Source organism: Mchenga conophoros, linkage group LG15 (assembly GCF_057382185.1).
Source record: "Mchenga conophoros isolate Kocher_MC1m ecotype Shallow Benthic linkage group LG15, M_conophoros_male_GT1.1, whole genome shotgun sequence".
Classification (NCBI taxonomy): Eukaryota; Metazoa; Chordata; class Actinopteri; order Cichliformes; family Cichlidae; genus Mchenga; species Mchenga conophoros.
This window is the reverse complement of record NC_140540.1, coordinates 38,294,956-38,314,030: the sequence shown is the minus strand read 5'-3', so window position 1 is coordinate 38,314,030 and position 19,075 is coordinate 38,294,956. Positions and strand designations below refer to the sequence as shown.

General features: G+C 38.4%; 2 protein-coding genes across 2 annotated transcripts; both read right to left on the bottom strand.

Annotated features, from left to right (window-relative positions):
* Window positions 1-2,659: 2,659 nt before the first annotated feature.
* On the bottom strand, window positions 2,660-8,679 carry LOC146558848 (5-hydroxytryptamine receptor 3C-like). The gene is made up of 9 exons (XM_085245920.1): window positions 8,619-8,679; window positions 8,408-8,571; window positions 8,196-8,240; window positions 7,811-7,914; window positions 5,535-5,704; window positions 5,243-5,406; window positions 4,754-4,964; window positions 3,026-3,235; window positions 2,660-2,943 (listed from the first exon to the last, which is right to left on the bottom strand). Exons 1-9 carry the CDS (start codon window positions 8,677-8,679, stop codon window positions 2,660-2,662), a joined length of 1,413 nt encoding a protein of 470 aa, XP_085102046.1.
* A 1,265-nt stretch (window positions 8,680-9,944) lies between these two features.
* Window positions 9,945-13,302, bottom strand: LOC146558847 (5-hydroxytryptamine receptor 3A-like). The gene is made up of 8 exons (XM_085245919.1): window positions 13,281-13,302; window positions 12,964-13,057; window positions 11,910-12,028; window positions 11,614-11,783; window positions 11,197-11,371; window positions 10,745-10,927; window positions 10,043-10,215; window positions 9,945-9,965 (listed from the first exon to the last, which is right to left on the bottom strand). Exons 1-8 carry the CDS (start codon window positions 13,300-13,302, stop codon window positions 9,945-9,947), a joined length of 957 nt encoding a protein of 318 aa, XP_085102045.1.
* Window positions 13,303-19,075: the final 5,773 nt, after the last annotated feature.

Sequence of the window (19,075 nt, the reverse complement as noted above, 5' to 3'; positions counted from 1 at the left end):
CTGGTCTGTCCCACTTAAAAAGTGGTCTGCATGTGACCAACATTGTAAATGAGTTTGAATGAATTTGTGAAATGTAATACAGATACTTTCTGAATTAAAAAAAAACTAACAAAATATGTAATTTTAACATCATTTTGGTACAGTTTCAGTTGTATGTGTTGACTTTTAAATGATAATTTTTCAGTGTTTATAAAACAGTAAACTGTAAATTCAACAAGGACATTTGATATTTAAAACATATTCCTACTGTAAAATTAACACTTTTATTTGGTTCAGGACTTTACAGGTATATATGTATTATTTACAAAATGTTGATGTAAATTAAACATTGCTTTCTTGTTTTTCTATTTAAACATTTTTGATGTCAAGATTTTACACAATTTTACTGTTAATTTCACAAACATTTTTTACAGTGTAGGCTTCACATAAACATCTACTGCAGAATATTTTTATAAAATCCCAGGCCAGGAAAATTGCCTTCATGTTTTTCTGTGTTTCATCCTCATCTACTTTGACACAAAGGCATCTGCTGTGATGCTTATACCTCTGATGAAGTCTTGCAAGTGTCAGCTTTCTTTTTATAGATATAAAAATATGGAAATGTACTGACGCATGATCTGAAATATAATATTTCTGACTGTCTGAGGCAAAATTTCCCCGATTCAAATCGAATTGAATCGAATCGTATCGATTCAGGACCTTGTGAATTGGAATCTAATCGATTCTAGATATCAGTGATGATACCCAGCCCTAGTACATGCGGCTGTCTTCTTGTTTGATAGAGTGATACCATATATGCCCTATAGCTACAAAAAAGGCTAACATTGTTATCTTTTTACAAAGAAAAACAGCTAAACATGAGAGGTTTTTGGACAAAGTTTGTGTTCTCCATTCTTAAAACACCGGTTCGAGCACCATTTAAGCACCGGTATCGGATAAAACCTAAACGATACCCATCCCTAATTATGATTGCCCCATCTGCAGAGCTGATTTGACAGCTTCTGTTTAAGATCATATGACGGTTCTGTGGGATATTGGGCTACCGTTCTGGTGCTTTGAACATATATTTTTTGGTGAAAAAATTATGCTATGTCAATTTGATTAATAAATCATTTTGATGAATACAATTGTGTGTTCTCCTTTTGCTTGTGTCTTCTTGATGTTTTTTTTCTTAATAAAAATCCAAAAAACAATTTGAATGTAATCTATACAACACAATCTTACAATAGGCTGGAAGTATGCTTGTGCTCCATGTGATTATATAATTCATTAATCAAGCTTTATTAACAGACTTAAGTTCATGATTATACAAAAGAAAAAAAAGCACAATATATAAAACCAACCAAATATTAACTTTCGTAAAAGTGCTTTAAAAGTGCAAACACCTGCAGTTCCAAACATCTGAAAAAACGTCTTACAACCCCCTCTGGCTATTTTAAAAAGGATTCTCATTGCATCATTGTATGTGACATGCAACTTCGGCATGCTACATTGTGTGTAAGATGACCACAGGGGGGCAGTATAGAATGGTGTGCAATATGCTTCAAACCAGGTGTTTCCAACTCCAATTAGTCCAGAGCTACTGTTCTGCAGCTTTGGATCCATCCCTACTCCAACACAGCTGAATCAAATGATTGAATTACCTCTTCAGCATACCATAAAGTTTGGCAAAGGCATGGTAACAAGACCAATCATGTAGATCCTAAGATTTTCAGTGTGATGACCATGGTGGTGAGAATTCGAATGGAATAAATCAGAGCATTGTTATATCCCAAGATCAAAGTTGACCACAACCCCCCCCCCCCCCCCCCAAAGCACACTGAGTAATATATCATATGAAAATGCCTGTAGAGAACTGTGCAAAACATAGTTTTTCCCAATCACAATGACGCAATAAATGTAGCAAAATCACACAGTACATGAAAACATCTTAACCCTTTAAAACCATCCGTGTCATATTTCCTACATGAGTTTGGGGGGTTTTGAAACTTCTGCATCGTCAGCGTGAAATAAATTGGAATTTTTTTTTCTAAGCATTAAAATAACAAACAAATGCAGGATGTAGCAAATATGACACAAATGAAAATTATACTGAATTTAATATTTAAGATTTTTTAAAAATGTCATCAATAGAGTCAATAAACAGTCCATTTTCAAAAACAAAAAAAGGATCCTCTAGTGTGGTTCAGGCTCTAAAGGAATTTTACAGCTTATAGAAGCAAACAATTTCAGCCAAAATGGGTGAAGATAATAAAATACACCATAGTGTGGGGGTTGCACACTATGAGTGCTTTTGTTTTATTATTTAATTTTATTTTAATTTTGAAGCCTTTTGAGTAATTTAGCACCAAACATCAAATACAGAAAACTGCTGCTATAGAAGATGTATGTATAGGGTTCACAAGAACTCAATATAAAACAATCATCAGTTAAGATGCTTTTACACAGCTTAGAATATTTGTAAGATTTATTATCTGGACTTTAAAATATCTTGATTTAATTGTCTTATTGGTTCACAAAGTCATTGAAATTTAAGACAGATGAAGGGCTTTGTTGGAAAACAGGGCTCTGCTATATATTTATTTGCATAACTGGCATACTAAAAAGACAAAACATATAATACAAAGAGTTTAAAGAACAGACAAGCTAAAAAGTTAAATTAGGCCGCATTGTATGAAACCACCCAGATAATGATGATGGTAATGAAGCTGACTGTTATGAAGATGATGTAAAGGATGAACAGCAGGCGGTCTATGATTAAACCTATCTGGATCCATTCCTCTGTGCTCAGGCTTTTGCTCAGATGCTTCTCCAACTGAAGGTGGATAGCCTGGAGGCCTCTGCCCAGGCTCCTCAGCTCTTGCAGGGTTTTGTCCTCACCCAGTGGCCCCTTCTGCTCCAGAGTCTTGGATTCCTCTGTCACTGGAGAGTAGATTGGCATTTCTATTGAGCGGAGACAAGTCAGAAGATTATGTCAGCTTTGACATTTTTTTAAGAATTTGCATATCCTGATCTTGTTTCCTACCCTGTGTGACTGGATTTTGGATCACTGTGTCGTTCCGATCTCTGGGCTTTGGAGGAAGGCATACTAGTCGACCCAGGATTTTAAGAAAAAGCACTCTGATCCAGCGAGGAGCTCGAGAATAGTTAGAGGAACCGTGCAGGAAGCTTGTAACGACAATAGTTTCCAGTAGACTGCCCACCATCATAGTCAGGCACATAGACAGGAAAACATCTATAAAAATGATAGTGGAATAATAATTAATGTTTACATTTTACAGACAAATACAAGTTAAATCCAGACAAAATATTTAAAAATTAAAATCATGAATATTTTTGGTCTATTCAGAGGAATGGAGACAAGCCGTAAACTATTTAAGAAATATCCTCAGCCCCTGTCAGCTCAGTGACAAAAATTGTCACAGTTGACGCTTTAATCTGCCAGACTGCAGCTGCACCTTATGTACATTTTGTAGTATTCATTCCACCTCATTCATTTCTGTATTTTATGTATATAAGTTTAGATTCGTTATTTATAGTTGGTTTACACAGCTTTGTGTATGTATGTGTATATATAGACGTGTGTGTGTGTGTGTGTGTGTGTGTGTGTGTGTGATTTACATTGCTGTGCTTGAGAGCCACCATCTACCGGAACCAAATTCCCTGTATGTGTCTGCACATATACTTGGCCAATAAACACGATTCTGATTCTGATTCTGATCTATGAGACTGTGACTCAACTGCTCTCAAAAATTTTGTGTGTTGTAATGCATATATTGATTTTCCTAAATCTCGAGTCTGACATATTTGTTATTCATTATTAATAATAAGAATAATTAAAAAGACCCAAACTAACACTGAAACTAATTTAATTTAATAACAATTAAATTAAAACTAAACATTTTCATATAATAAGAACTAAACTGAAATGTGCAGACCTAGAAACACATAGCTGAAACAAAATAGCCAAAAATAACTGTGCAGTATAACCAAAAACCTGGCACTTTGTTAATGATTAGATATGATGAATTGTACTTTTTAAAGGTAAACTTTGGCTGGTATTGGCCAGAGGGGCTGATGGTGCGATATGGCAGCCTCGCTTCTGTCAGTCTGCCCCAGGGCAGCTGTGGCTACAACTGTAAATGGTAAATGGCCTGCATTTGTATAGCACTTTTCTAGTCCATAGGACCCCAAAGCGCTTCACACTACATTCAGTCATTCACACACACATTCACACACTGGCGATAGCAAGCTACATTGTAGCCACAGCTGCCCTGGGGCGCACTGACAGAGGCGAGGCTGCCGGACACAGGCGCCACCAGACCCTCTGACCACCACCAGTAGGCAAACACGGGGTTAGTATCTTGCCCAATGATATTTGGCATGCAGCCAGGATGCAGCCTGGGATCAAACCACCGACCTTCTGATTAGTGGCTGACCTGCTCTGCCACCTGAGCTACTGTAGCTGCCTCCACCAGCGTGTGAATGTGAGAGTGAATCAATAGTGGAATTGTAAAGCGCTTTGGGTGCCTTGAAAAGCGCTATATAAATGCTATCCATTATCATTATTATTATTATTACTTTTAAGAATATATTATACATCGTTTTCTTTCTCACATGTAGCTTCATCATTACATTATGGTAGTTATACTGTTAAATCTCTAGGTAGGTCAGAACAAGCAACCCTTTTGTATTTGGGCCAAAAAGTCACATTGGGACGAAATGTATACCAAACCAGACAATGTAAACACACTTATGAGAGGTATGGCATTTCCAGTAACAGGCAGCAGGTCATTCATTATGAGCAGGAAGACGGTGTAGCCCAGGATTAGTGTCATCTTGAACAAAGACCGGTCGACTTCACTGGGAGGCAAGATGAAGCTGAAGAGGTCCACAGTGATGAGGAAGCAGCTGGGGAGCAGGAGGTTCACTACGTACAGCATGGCCTGGCGCCGCAATGAGATCTGCAGCAAAGTGAGAACTTAACACTAAGGACGGTGCTGATGTTCCTGGGTGTTTTTGATGTTTTTAGAACTTTTAGATGTATTTGATTTAAATGTTCTATAGATCCTAAGTTCCTCTGATATACTAACTGAACAGTTAAATATCTGATAATGAAGAGAAAACTCTTGTTTCGGATTACTTTCTAAAAGCCTTTGCCTTTGTGTCCTCCGTTTTCTTATAGTATGAATAATTAAATCATACAATAACATTATAGTTTTACAGTGTAAGAGTGTCTTACATGGAAGCGAATTTCATCATAAAAGCCCGATGCTGTAGATGGTAGTGTGTATTTCTTTGCTGTAATTCCAATTAATTCCCATTCACCCATCGTTTCCATCCTTGATTTAGAGAATTCAAACATCCTCTCTGGAGTCTCTGTCAGATAAAGCTGCAGAGCATTACCTGCATGGAAAATAGTCAATTTGTCAGACAAGACTATTCATATTAATGTCAGTGAAATAATTTTACTGTATTATAAACTAAACCATTCATTTCATAGGACAGACTGTGAAAGATCCTCATGAACTTACTCTTGAGTGTGAATGAGTTGAAGGTTAAAGTGCAGTTCTGAATGTCAAATGGAAACAAGTAGATGTCAAGCCTGCAGGAGGTGACAGCTTTAACAGGCTGTGAATCACTCACAATGCCATTAGAAAGCACGTAGGTATATGGGACGTTTGGAGCAGTGTTTTCATCCATGCTGCAGGAAGATGAAAGACATAACATTTAGAAACACAAGCACCTGTATGCTGATAGAGCCCTCATTATTAAAATTAAGTTTACTCAGATAGCTACATGGCAGAAATAGAAAATGTATGAAGAAAGGGCTTACAGTTGATATGTAGAGTGCCGCCTAATATTAAGTATGACTGCTAAGTGTTAACTTGTCTGCTTCATTCTGTCTGCTAAATATTGTAGGAGGCAGATCAAAAAGATTATACCTTCATATAGTGGATAGCAGTCTTACCAAGCCGCTCTATTATCCTATCCACACTATTGTTATGTTATTCCACTGACATCAGTTGGACACCTATGTGAATCGCTACCTTATAGTAGTGGAGGGGTTTGTGTGTCCTACTGATCCCAGGGGTTATGCTGTCAGGGAGCTTTGTCCCCTCGCATGGCAAATTGGTCCTGGGTGAGGGATCACACAAAGAGAAGAGCCTTCAGAAGACCCTTATGTGTACACGACCAAAGGAACCATTCACCCTGCTTGGGATGGAGTTACTATCCTAGCTCAGGACCACTTTGCTCGGACTAGAGCCGCTACTTCTCCATGTTGATGTCAAGGTGCTGGGTCTGGTGACCCAGTGTTTGTGTTTTTGTTAAATATTCTTTGTTTATTGTTGTTCTTGGTTTTGGTTATCTTAATTTCTTAAGCTCTCAGGAATCTTAGTGCTCCCTCCCTCAGTGTTCATCTTAGCCTGTGTTTAGTTTCTGTTCCCGTGTCCCACGTTTCATGTCTACTCTCCCCTGTCTCTGTGTTCCCTGTGTCTCCCCAGTCAGCCGTGTCTCCATGTCGCAGTTTGTACTCTTGCCTCTGTGCTTCACGTTCACTCTGTTTTCTCTGTCAGCCTTGCCTCCTTGTCAAGTCTGCGTCTCTGCACCTGTCTTTTGTTTCCTGTTTTACTTTGATAGTCTTGTGTCCTGCATTCACTGTTTTGAGTTTTGCTTCCCCTTTGTCTCATTATGTCAGATTAGTCCCAGCTGTTTCCCTCCTGTTTTCCATTCCCTCTTTACTCCCTGGTGTATTTAAGCCCTGTGTTTTCCTCATGTTGTTAACCATGATGTACCTCTGTGCTGCGTGTGTTTCTTCTGTACTCCCACGTTAAGTTTCCTAGTTTCTTAGCTTTTTAGTTTGAGTTTCATGATTCTAGTTTCTTGTTTTTGGTTTTGTTTTTTGTATCAGTGTTGGAGTTTTTCCAGCAATAAAGGTGCTGTTTTGGGTTTACTCCCCCGTGTATAAGTCCTGCATTTGGGTCTGTCACACAGCAAACTACGACAGTTGAAAGGAGCCAGTTATGATGGTCAGGCATTTGATAAGGATGCGTCCTGGTGAGGTGTGCTTGACACATCTCAACGGGAGGAGGTCCCGGGGAAGACCCAGGACAAGCTGGAAAGATTATTTTTCTTGACTGGCCTGGGAATGCCTCGTTGTTCCCCTAACTAATCTGGAGGAGGTGGCTTGGGAGAGAAATCTGAGCTTCTCTGCTGATGCTGCTGACCCCGCGACCAGATAAGAGCAAGAAAATGGATAGATGGAAATTAGTTAGGGGTGGCTGTAGCTCAGGTGGCAGAGCAGGTCAGCCACTAATCAGAAGGTCGGTAGTTCGATCCCAGGCTGCCTCCTGGCTGCATGCCAAATATCCTTGGGCAAGATACTAACCCCGTGTTTGCCTACTGGTGGTGGTCAGAGGGACCGGTGGCGCCAGTGTCCGGCAGCCTCGCCTCTGTCAGTGCGCCCCAGGGCAGCTGTGGCTACAATGTAGCTTGCCATCGCCAGTGTGTGAATGTGTGAATGTAGTGTGAAGCGCTTTGGGGTCCTTAGGGACTAGAAAAGCGCTATACAAATACAGGCCATTTACCATTTAGTTGGAGTCACAACTCAAATATTTCCTGACAATAGTATGCACAGAGACCATGCCTTTCTACTTTCACCTGTATGCACCTTCTCCATTTTTGTTTTTGCTGCTTAGTAAAGTTAGCGCTTTATTGGCTAATGATGCGTCAGGCTAGGTCTCAAGATCACACATATACATAAAAAAGAAATGATCTTAATCTGCGAATTATTGAAGATGGCACTTACATTTCATTGATTACAATATCTGGTACCCAGAGATTTGTTGGAATTGAAATCCGAGTAGTTCCACAGTTTTCTGGGTCCCACTTGGTGAATTCATTTTCCCATTGCTGCAACACAAACCATGCAGATGTAAACATAAACACAATATAAAACCTGCTGGCTACCATTTAAAAACTCGAGATAATTAAATTTAAAAGGGAACCCCAAAAACTTTTCTTTTATCTTAACACTTTTATGTCACTAATGGGTTTGCCTATTTGCTGCCCAAAAAGATTTCAAGGGCAAAACTTAAACTTTCATCTATAAAAACATTTTTTTATGCATAGATATGGGTAGAAATCAGCTGTTTCATTATTGCTTGAAAATGTACTATGAAAAAACTGCTTACAATATCTGGCCATAGAAATGTTGTGAGGAGCTGGGCTTTCTCATCCTGAAAAAGAAGATTTTAATTTATTTATTCTCAAAAAAATAGAAAATTGCCCTCATGGAAAATTGCTTTTGACCATTTTATGCTCTTAATGTTGTACAGTATGCAGAAAAGCGCATGCACATGATCTAATAATGAAATGGTTTCATGGTAACAAAGGTGTCATTTACCACTCCCAAAATGCCAAACACAGTTAAGAAAAGGCCAACGTTAGTGACTGTTGTTATGTTCACCACAGGTCGAATGGCGTTCAGGTTGAAGACTGGCGAAAGAGCCTCCAGCACTGACGGTGTATCAGGGTTGGAGCAGTTCAGTATGGTGGAGCTGTACTGAGCTACGAGGGAAAGAAGAAATGTGCCCTTATGATGTCGCAGCAAATACCTTTGTCTGAACGCCCACAATTACAACTCTGGCAAACGCGACCCAAATACGAGTGAGGCATCATGTATATCTACATTTATCTAAATCTAAACTTGACTTTATCAAGTTTCAAATTTGAATTTCAGTTTTTAATCTAAAAGTAAAATCTTTAAAATCTAGACAGGAATGAATTGGACAACATGGTCCATAACATTTCTGGCTAAATGTGTATTTTAGACAATTTTTGGCTGCTAGGACCTCATGTTTCCTCTTCCTTAAATATTTATAAGACTAGCTAACTGTCAGTGTGAGTGGCGCTGACAAAGTGAACAAGTCAAGTACAACAACCTTAAATAAAAAAAAAATCCTCCAATACAAAACATGTACACTTTATCCTTTAATAGGTGTTATAATCGGACTATAGGAAATCACATTTGCAGTTCGGAATTTCAACAGGTATAGCATCATTTTGTAATAAGATTATTTTTTAATAAGATGTCTGACACTGTAGATTATGCACATAAAATAGGCGGTATAGTGCAAATAATAACACAGTTTGATGAACCATTACAATGCGTCATTTATATGTTTAAATACTATTTAGTATTTTGGATAGTGACTGTGAGAAAATCAACACATCAACAATTAATTACACAGGAGATTCAAATAATCAGTAATATAAGAATTAGTTATTTTTTAATAATATAAATAAATGTGTATTTGTACATTATAGGAACTTACCATGCATGAGCAGAGAGATGAAGATTAATAGAAGCTTTGAAGGCCTGACTTTCAGCGAGCAGCACTGAAAACATTAAAACTGTGGTTGTCAGTTTGAGTGGTGTGATAGTGGCGTGGGAATCTTTTTAAAGACAGTCATTACAGGTCATTAAAAAAATCAACGTTCAAATCGAACCTAACTGTTAAACCTTGACGTTGTTAAATATTTCTTCATCTTAGATCTGTTAAACATCTGGTATGAAATTTATGCAAACCTTCCTTGTATGCCCACAATGTAAAAGCAGGTTTATATCTTTTATCTGTTAGATATACACAATCAACAGTAGTTACAAGTGTGAATAATGAATGAGGTGTATCTTGGTCTTGAAACTGATGTTTTAGATTACTTGGGTTAAGTACCACACTGCAATATGGTTTAATCATCATTGTATTCTTAAGTTGCAGATAAAATTAGATTTTGTAACTGGTAACACTGTGTAAACATATTATTGATATAATCTCAGGAAATACAGAAATATCTGTTGGAGTTTTCAATAAGAGGGAGAGCCTCTGTTTTCATGATATCACAACATTATTTTTTCATGTTTTTCCAGTCTTAAAAACAGATTAAATATCCAAGGCTTCATCCTAAAAGACCATAAAGGTTGGCAAACATATTTACAATGTATTTTTTGTACACTCAAAATAGATAAATATTTGAATACCTGCATCCAGTCCTCTGAGCCTTGGTTGACTTGCCGGTGGATGTCTTGGAGGTCCTTGCCCCCTTTCTTTAGCTCCTGCACAGCCCCGTCCTCCACTGCTGGCCCATTTTTCTCTTGAGGCCCTTCGTAATCTTCAATATTTTCCACAGCAGTCGTGGTCTTAAGGTCTATTTCTAAATCAATGAGAGAAAAAGTATCAGAATCAGAATCTTTAGTGCCATAATGCTAATAGCACAACAAAATTATGTGCTACTCCATTCAGTGCAAAGCAAGGGAAGCAAACAATCAGTTTAACTATTGAAAAAATACATAAATAAAAAATAAAAAATATGTTCTGAAAATAAATATTGTATAAACAGTATAGAAATATAAACAAATAGATAGGTACATGTGTGGTTAATTGAGTCATTATTGATTGCACAGGTTGTGAAGAGAACATATCAATGTTCAGTTATTGTTTATTATTTACAATCACAACAGCCCCTCAATATGTGCCGTTTATTTTGGTTTTTATTGTCCTGTGCTGCCTTCCTGTGGAGTAGTTCATGTGCCGAGGATTGTTTGATTTAGGTCTTTTTTTTTTTTTTACAACTTTGCAAAATAAATTATTTTGAACTCTGTAAAATCAATTATTTCTTTTATCCTGAATTTCCTCATGCTACTGATTGTTAACCACTTCAAAGCGACTTAAAAACTACATACCCGAAGCTCTTGATTTCTTATTCATTGGTGCCATGGAAACAAGAAATCCCAGAAATTGTGTGAGGACTCGGATCCAGTGAAGGACGGGAGAGAAGTCAGCAGACCCACACAGGAGGTTGGTGATGGGGTTTATTTGTCGCAAACTGGCCACCATCAGAGGCAGGCAGATGGAAAAAAAAACACCTACAGAGAGACAACGGTGTGTGCTGAGGCCCAGAAACAATACAGATTTACAATGTCGCAGCCTAATTGACTGAAATTGTGCGTGTGCCTGGGCATAAGCATTAAATACTGTTGGCATGGAAACCTGTTCCATGTAAGATTACATATTTTTCTCTATACTGTAATTTTTTACACACTCTAGAAGAATGTTCCCAGTCCAGTTTCTATTCAAACACAACTGTAGCCAGTTTCAAGAAATCAGTGTAGACTTTTTGTTGAGTGTTACTCACATATGAGGGGTATGGTGTTTCCAGTGCCCGGCAGCAGGTCATTCATGATCAGCGGGAAGACGGTATAGCTGAGGATGAGGGTCATCTTGAAAGCGGACCTGTCCACACTATGTGGAAAGCAGCTGAGGAACAGGACGTTTACCATATACTTAGTGGCCCGGCACCTCAATCTGATCTGTGGAAAGAAAAGAAGAGATAACTGAGGTACTCTTAAGCTGTGAACCATGCTTGTCATTACCTGGTACATGAATGTTTGCTATATAACTGTATAATTCAGGATTTAGACTGAATTTATATTTTTAGGTGTTTTAATTTTGCAATAATGTTAAACATTTAAAAAATATAGGGAAAAAATTACAACATAGCTTTGATTTTTATCTTACTATTTATTGTAGCTTCTCATTAGAATCAACTTACATGAAATTTAAACTCATCAGCACATAAACCATCACTGTTAATATCATTCTCTGTTGCTTTATCTGAGGTGATATCCAGTAGCTCCCATTCACACATGGTGGCCATCAAACTCTTGGAGACTATTGCCTTTATTTCTGCAGGTCTTCCAAGAAAAATCTTTATGTCCCTCGCTATGCGGGGAAGAAAAGTGAAGAGAAAAATGCTGACTTTAGTCAGAGCTCACTTAAAACCCACATTCAATTTAGATATAATTAAAAAGGGTGAAACTGATATGCATAAGTGTTAAATGTTCTTACCAAAGTGCAAGTAGGGGTTGAAGGGGTTGCAGTTTTGTATGTTAAAGGAGACGGTGCAGATATCAAGGTTACAAGAGCTGACAGCCTTGACAGGTAGACCGCCATCCCCCGTACTATTACTACACAGGGAACAGGGTGTTTTTTTGTGAATAGATGTGTGAAATGAGGACATGGCATAAATTAAAAGCACCGTTGATGTTGACAAACAACCCCAACAATAACCCCATTATGTCACAGCGAAAAACTAAAACTAAATTATTTTGTAAAAATACTTCTTGATGTGTCTTTTTGCACAATATTCAGGAGAACAATTTTCAAAATCCAAAAATTCAACATTCTCAAATCCCGGGATTAGATTTAGGGTTTTTAATTAAGTGTAATCATATTCTCTTGTTTGCATATAAGTTAGATTTGTAATTTCAAGACAAAGGCACAGAGGATTTGTGGCATTTACAACAACAGAGTATCCCACATAATGCTGAAACATTCATTTTAGTTTCTAGATGTCTGCTCTTTTGGAAATACTTGTGCGGAGTTTGAGATAAAGAGTAAATGATTTTGTACTTACAGCTCGTTGATTACAGGCTCTGGAACACACAATTTGGTTCCGGGGAGATGTAGTAGCTCAGTACGCCACTGAAATGGGTCCCAACTGACAAACTCATTGATCCAAGACTAAAACAACAAAATTGGTATCAGCACAAATAGTAAGCAAACCCCTGCATGGCTACTAAAATTATTGCAGTACATAGTGCAATAATAAGTGAGGAGAAGTTCAGCCTTTTCATCCTGGAAGACCAGAACAAAAAGTCTCTACCACAGAAAACACAGAAAGCCTCTCTTTGAAGAAGTTTGAACTAGTTTGTGACAGTCCTTCAACTCAAGAGTTTCAGATACAATAGATACCAAAATATAAAATATGCATACACACTGTTGGGAAGCACTAATGACATTGTAAATAAGCTCATGTGACAGGTGACATACCGCTCCTAGTATCTCACACAGAGCGAAGAAAGTGCTGACATTGGTGGAATTTGTCATTTTCTCCACAGACCATATGTCACTTACTTCAAAGACTGGAGACAGACACTCCAGCAGGGCAGGTTTGTCTGGTGCAGAGCAGTTCACCATGTAAGCACTGCAAAGAGCTGATGAGGCAACAAAATCATGAATCTGAGTGTAATTACGTTGTAGTGTTTGGCTTGCAATGGGATTTGGCTGAAGTGAATTCAGTAGTTGTCAATTCAATTGTCTCTCTCCAGATTTAATGCTCATACTTTTACTATATTTAACGTCATTGATTAACTACTGAACACACTGTTGTTAAAACTGAAACTCAAACACTTTCATTGTGCTTAACAAAACACATACCTGTCTTGAAGATCAAAATCATGGTTGGCCTGAGTGACGGAAGAAGCTCCTGTAATCGCAATCAGGAGGATTTATGGATAAAAAATGGTAATAACATTTTGGATTCAAGTAACAGATATGCACTATTATTAGTATTTAACTTCAGCAGTAACACTTGTGACAATGTAACGAGAAAAAATTCCTTACCATAATGTTGCGAGTGAAAGTGTTGTATTCCAGCTGTTTTTTGAATGGAAACTGTTTTATTTGGTATACTACAGAATAATCATCTCCTTAAATAATTGCCACATTTAAAAAAAAAAATTGTTGACAGCTGTATTAGTCAGCAGCAGCAGAGCAAAGGTGTGTCTGCTGGTTATCTGGGAAACTTACTCTTGCAAGACTAAACTGCGAAGATATACATACTGTCACTAAACAAAGCGTGATGTGGACAAACATTGGGCAAATGATGCGGAGCAGAAGGCAGGACAGCTGCTTTGCTTGTAGGTGTGTTCATACAAAGCACAGATAAACCACAGGTAATGTAAGGTACCTCAGTGTGTGACTTGAAAATGCTGAGGACTGACCACAGTAGCATCAGTGTCACACATGCCCATCACAGGCAAATCAGAGAAACCTGTGACAAGCAGGTGTTAGTCTGCCAAACAAGCTTTTATTATTTTATGTAACATGTTTTTTTTTTTTTTAAATAAATTAAAATTCACCCATTCGATGAGAACAAAGAAATAACCTGAGATGATACTACTACTACTACTACTAATAAAACAAAATTCCTCATGTCATCTTGGCTATACTTGCTTTGATTATAATCACTTTCTGTGTTTCTGCGTCACTACTACGTCAAATTCTCTGTTGAATTTAAAATGTAATTTTCTTTTCTCCTTTATGAGTTATGTATCAAGATACTTTGTATCAGGTCGGATTTTTAGTCCAACTGTGGAAATTTTCGATATGTGATCATAATGCACCACAACAAGATTCCCAGCCTAAGCGTTACTTTGTTTGTTTATCAGTGAGCAGAAAAGTGTTAACAGACTAAATTATATTCTAGTAATTAATTTAACTATAACACTATTATACCTATACTGCAGTAGCATGGCTACAAGCTATAAAACATAATATTAAGCCTATTACTTTTCCATATACATTTAATGACTGTCTTCCTAACTGTGATGGAGAACTTGCAACATTTTAAATAAAATACATATTGGGATCATATCAACATATCAGATTCTTATATTTGTTGCAATATCTGTTTTGTTTTTTTGATTGATGATAGTTTGATTTCTTACTCCACAAAGTAAAAGCCACCAAGAATTCATTGTGCTCCTGATTATTTAGTTTTTAGTTTAGCTTCAGAGCTACTGAGTGGACAGATGTGTAAAATTTCACACAGTTCTCTGCTTGGATGATATGATACCTCATAGACATCCAGTATTTCAATGAAATTTTCAACAACTTTTACACTCAGTCAGATTTACAGATGTTGTCTAGCAAGATAAGTATTTATTCATAATCAAACCTCATGATAAATATCGGCATGAACTACATGATCTATAAATGCTACATCAGTACATGTTAAAAAAAAAAAAGTGACCTGTCCTGAAGCATCATATCAATATCGCCTTTGTCATTTAATTTACTAAACACTGAAACTCCTAATATTTGTAAAAATATTTTTTTTAAAAATACTGGGGGAAAGTGTTTAGAGTGTGCTTGAATGTCTTAAGACTATACTCACAGTTCACCATACTTGGAGTGAATATCCTATATAGCCGGACTTCCGGGTGATGCGTGGCAGCACAATGGACGCATAGTCACTGAGCTCTGTTCCAACTGAACTAAATTGCGGCCTCCAGACTTGAAAGTAATAACGTCAGCCCTTTCAAAAAGGGATGAAAAAGGGAAAATCTAAAAGAGGACAGAAAAACACTAACCAATCAAAGACTGAGGAGGCAAAGATCCAAAAAAGAATGGAACCACACGACAAGGAAGATGGCGGCTGCTTGCTACCTAGCCACGAGTCAGCGTTGCCTGAGTTAGGAGGAGATAGCATCATCCTCCGGGAGATCGCAAAAGTGTCCAAGGAGCTTGGCAGCTTTAAAGATAAAGTCCAAGAATCATTGCTGGGACTCACGGAGGACACTGGCAATAAGCTGGCCGATGAGTTGGCAGCGTTTAAACAGGAACTAAACCAAAAGCTACTCGAATGTGTGGCTACACAGCAGTCACAGGGTAAGGCCATTGCGGAGGCAAAGGGACATAGAAGGACTTAGGGCAGAGGGACTTAGGCTTGCCTGGAAGAAAAAAGTGTTTCTGGGAAACAAGCAGATTTCTTTTTGACCACGACTATGCCTTTGAAGTCATGGAGAAACGCAAATCCTACACGGGAATAAAAAAGGCACTAAAAGAGAGGAACATTCGGTTCCAAACGCCCTTCAAGCGGATTTGCATCCACTGGAGCACCGACCCATGGACTTACGAGGACACAGTGAAGGAGCTGAGAGCACGGGGCATTGAGTTGGAACCCGGGACCCAGCACTGAAGAGAGAGTACGTAACGCATTTTCATGGCATGGAGTGGATACGGAGAGGGACAGAGGGCCATGAATGGAAACTCAAGTCCGATGCAAACTGCGGGAATATAGAAGAGACTATTAAATATGAATGACAAGGAGGATAAGAGCTAAACTCACAAGCAAACAGACTATATAAGAAGGGAATATGCACCATTTGGTTTCATTGCTGTTCAAGTTGGTGCGTTGATAGTTCAGTTGATCAGATTTATAAGTTGCCATATATGTTGGATTCATCTAGTGTAAGTGGGATGTACCTGCTGGACAGTCGCCACAACACTAGGGAGAGCTCCCACCGTATGGTGGGTCCTTACTCTCCTCTCCCCAACAGGGACCTAAAGGGGTTGAACGATCCTGAGTAATTGGAGGACTCCATATGGGCTCTATTGTTTTTTTGTACCTATCTTAGTTTTGTGTTAACAGTGGGGGCGCAACGTTTTACCTCAGTGACATTTGGAATGCACATTCATGGCTCTATCTGGTTATAATAAAGTCCAACGTTAAAGGTACTCTCACTTACTGTAAATGGGCTCCAAAGCCCGGCAAAGCAGGGAAAAATTCTTAGTAAACTGAAAAGAGAGGACATCGATGTGGCATTTCTACAAGAGACTCATTTGGTGGGCCTTGAGCACGAGAAACTTAAGAGACAAGGTTTCAAGCATGCTTATTACTCTTCAAATGGTTTAAGACATACAAGAGGGGTGGTTATTTTAATATCAGGTAGGGTTATTTATGAACTTTTTGCTACAATTAGGGATAGAGAAGGCAGATTTATCCTGGTACAGGGCAAATTGGATGGGGAATTGATCATGTTCTATAATGTTTATATTCCTCCAGGTTCCACATTTGATTTCTATAGGCAAGTATTCGAGAAAGTAGTGACAGAGGCACAGGGACTACTTGTCTGTGGAGGAGACCTTAATATTACATTAAAACCACATCTGGACGCAGCGGGGATGAGAATATCTCTATCACAAAAACTAACTAGAAAACTAAACCTTCTGATAGAGGAGATGGGATTGGTGGATACTTGGAGGAACCTTAACTCAACAGCAAGGAACTATACTTACTATTCACATCCACATGCAACCTATTCGAGAATTGGCTACTTCCTCACTTTTGGTACTGACATGAACAGAATACATGAGTGCCATATCAGGTCAATGGACGTTTCCGACCACTGCCCTCTATATTTATCTTTAAACCCTACTCAAAGGAGAAAAATAACCAACTGGAAATTAAATTCTAGTATACTGAATGAACGGACATGTGAACATTTGACAGAAGACATTGCTGAATACCTGGAATTCAATGATAAAGATGAGTTTTGTGGGATGCGTGCAAAGCAGTGATGAGAGGAAAAGTTATTACTATAACCTCTAATATTAAAAAATCCAAAGTTGCAAGATTCCAGAAGTTGCAGTCGGAACTATTACAATTAGAGGCCACACACAAAAATACTATTGATACTAAGACAAAATTAGAAATGGCAAAGAAGAGAAATCTAATTGATGAGATATACACCCAAGACGTCCAAACGAAACAAAGATATTATGAGGGGGGAGCTAAATATATGAAACAATTGGCATATAGATTAAGGAAACAACAAGCAGACAGAACAATATACACGATAAGGGATCTGGAAACCTGTACTCACTCTACACCTACGACTGCACAGCCACTAACAACTCCAACATCATTGTGAAGTTTGCGGACGACACTACAGTGGTGGGTCTTATCACCAACGGTGATGAGACAGCTTACAGGGAGGAGGTCAGCGCCCTGACCCACTGGTGTCAAGACAACCATCTCACCCTCAACGTCGCAAAGACAAAGGAGTTGATAGTGGACTTCCGGAGGTGCAGAGAAGTACACACCCCCATCACCATCAGCGGCGCTGCTGTGGAGAGAGTGAGCAGCTTCCGGTTCCTTGGCGTACACCTGGCTGAGGATCTTACGTGGTCAGTACACACAAACAAAACAGTGAAGAAGGCGCAGCAGCGCCTCTTCTTTCTCAGGAGACTGAAAAGATTCGGCATGAGCCCCCGCATCCTCAGGACCTTCTATCACTGTGCCATTGAGAGCATCCTCACTGGATGCATCACCACCTGGTATGGCAACAGCACCGCCTACAACTGCAAAGCTCTCCAGAGAGTAGTGCGGTGCTCTGAACGGATAATTGGAGGTGAGCTTCCCTCCCTCCAAGACATCTACAGGAAGCGCTGCCTGAGGAAAGCGGGGAGGATCATCAAGGACTCCAGTCACCCCAGCCATAAACTGTTCAGACTGCTTCCATCAGGAAGGAGGTTCTGCAGCATCCGGTCCCGTACCAGCAGACTGAGAGACAGCTTCTTCCACCAGGCCATCAGACTGCTGAACACGTCATAGACACCTCAGCTTCACTACTGGAACTTCAACATTATGCACTCCACACTGTATATAAATGCCACTTGTTTTGCACATATTCAACTCTGTATATTTTATATATTTTATTATTATTATTATTATTATTATTTTTTTTTTTTTATTTTTATTTTTTTACTATTTAATTTGTAAAAATGTGTATACACACACACACACACACACACACACGTAGGAAAATATTTAGTATACACATCCAGAAATGCATACACTATTATATATTGTACATATATTTATTAGTTTCAGATGTAGCCATTCTTGTATTTTGCTTGTTTACATTATTGTATTTTGCACAACTCTGTTGCTTGTGAAGCTCGCACACAAGAATTTCACTCACATGTGCTGTACCAATGTACCTGCACATGTGATGTGACAATAAAAGTGATTTGATTTGAAAGAAAAAAAAAACCAAAATGGAAATGCAGGGTATAGAGGAAATTAAGGATTGCTTTAAGAGATACTATGAAAAATTATATTTATAACCACCCACAAACGATGACGATCAAATGGAGAGTTTGCTTGACATGCTACACCTCCCTAAACTTACAATAGAAGAAAAATCGTTAGTGAAGCAAATTACAAGGGAAGAACTTCACTTGGCAATTGGTAAACTCAAGGCAAACAAATCTCCGGGTACAGATGGTTTTACTGCGGAGTGGTACAAGAAATTAAGGGAACCTTTGACACCGGTCTTACTTAAAACATTTAATTGTGTCCTTACAAAGGGAGAAGCACCCTCCACATGGAAACAAGCCACAATCTCTATTATACCTAAAGATGGTAAAGACAAATTAGAATG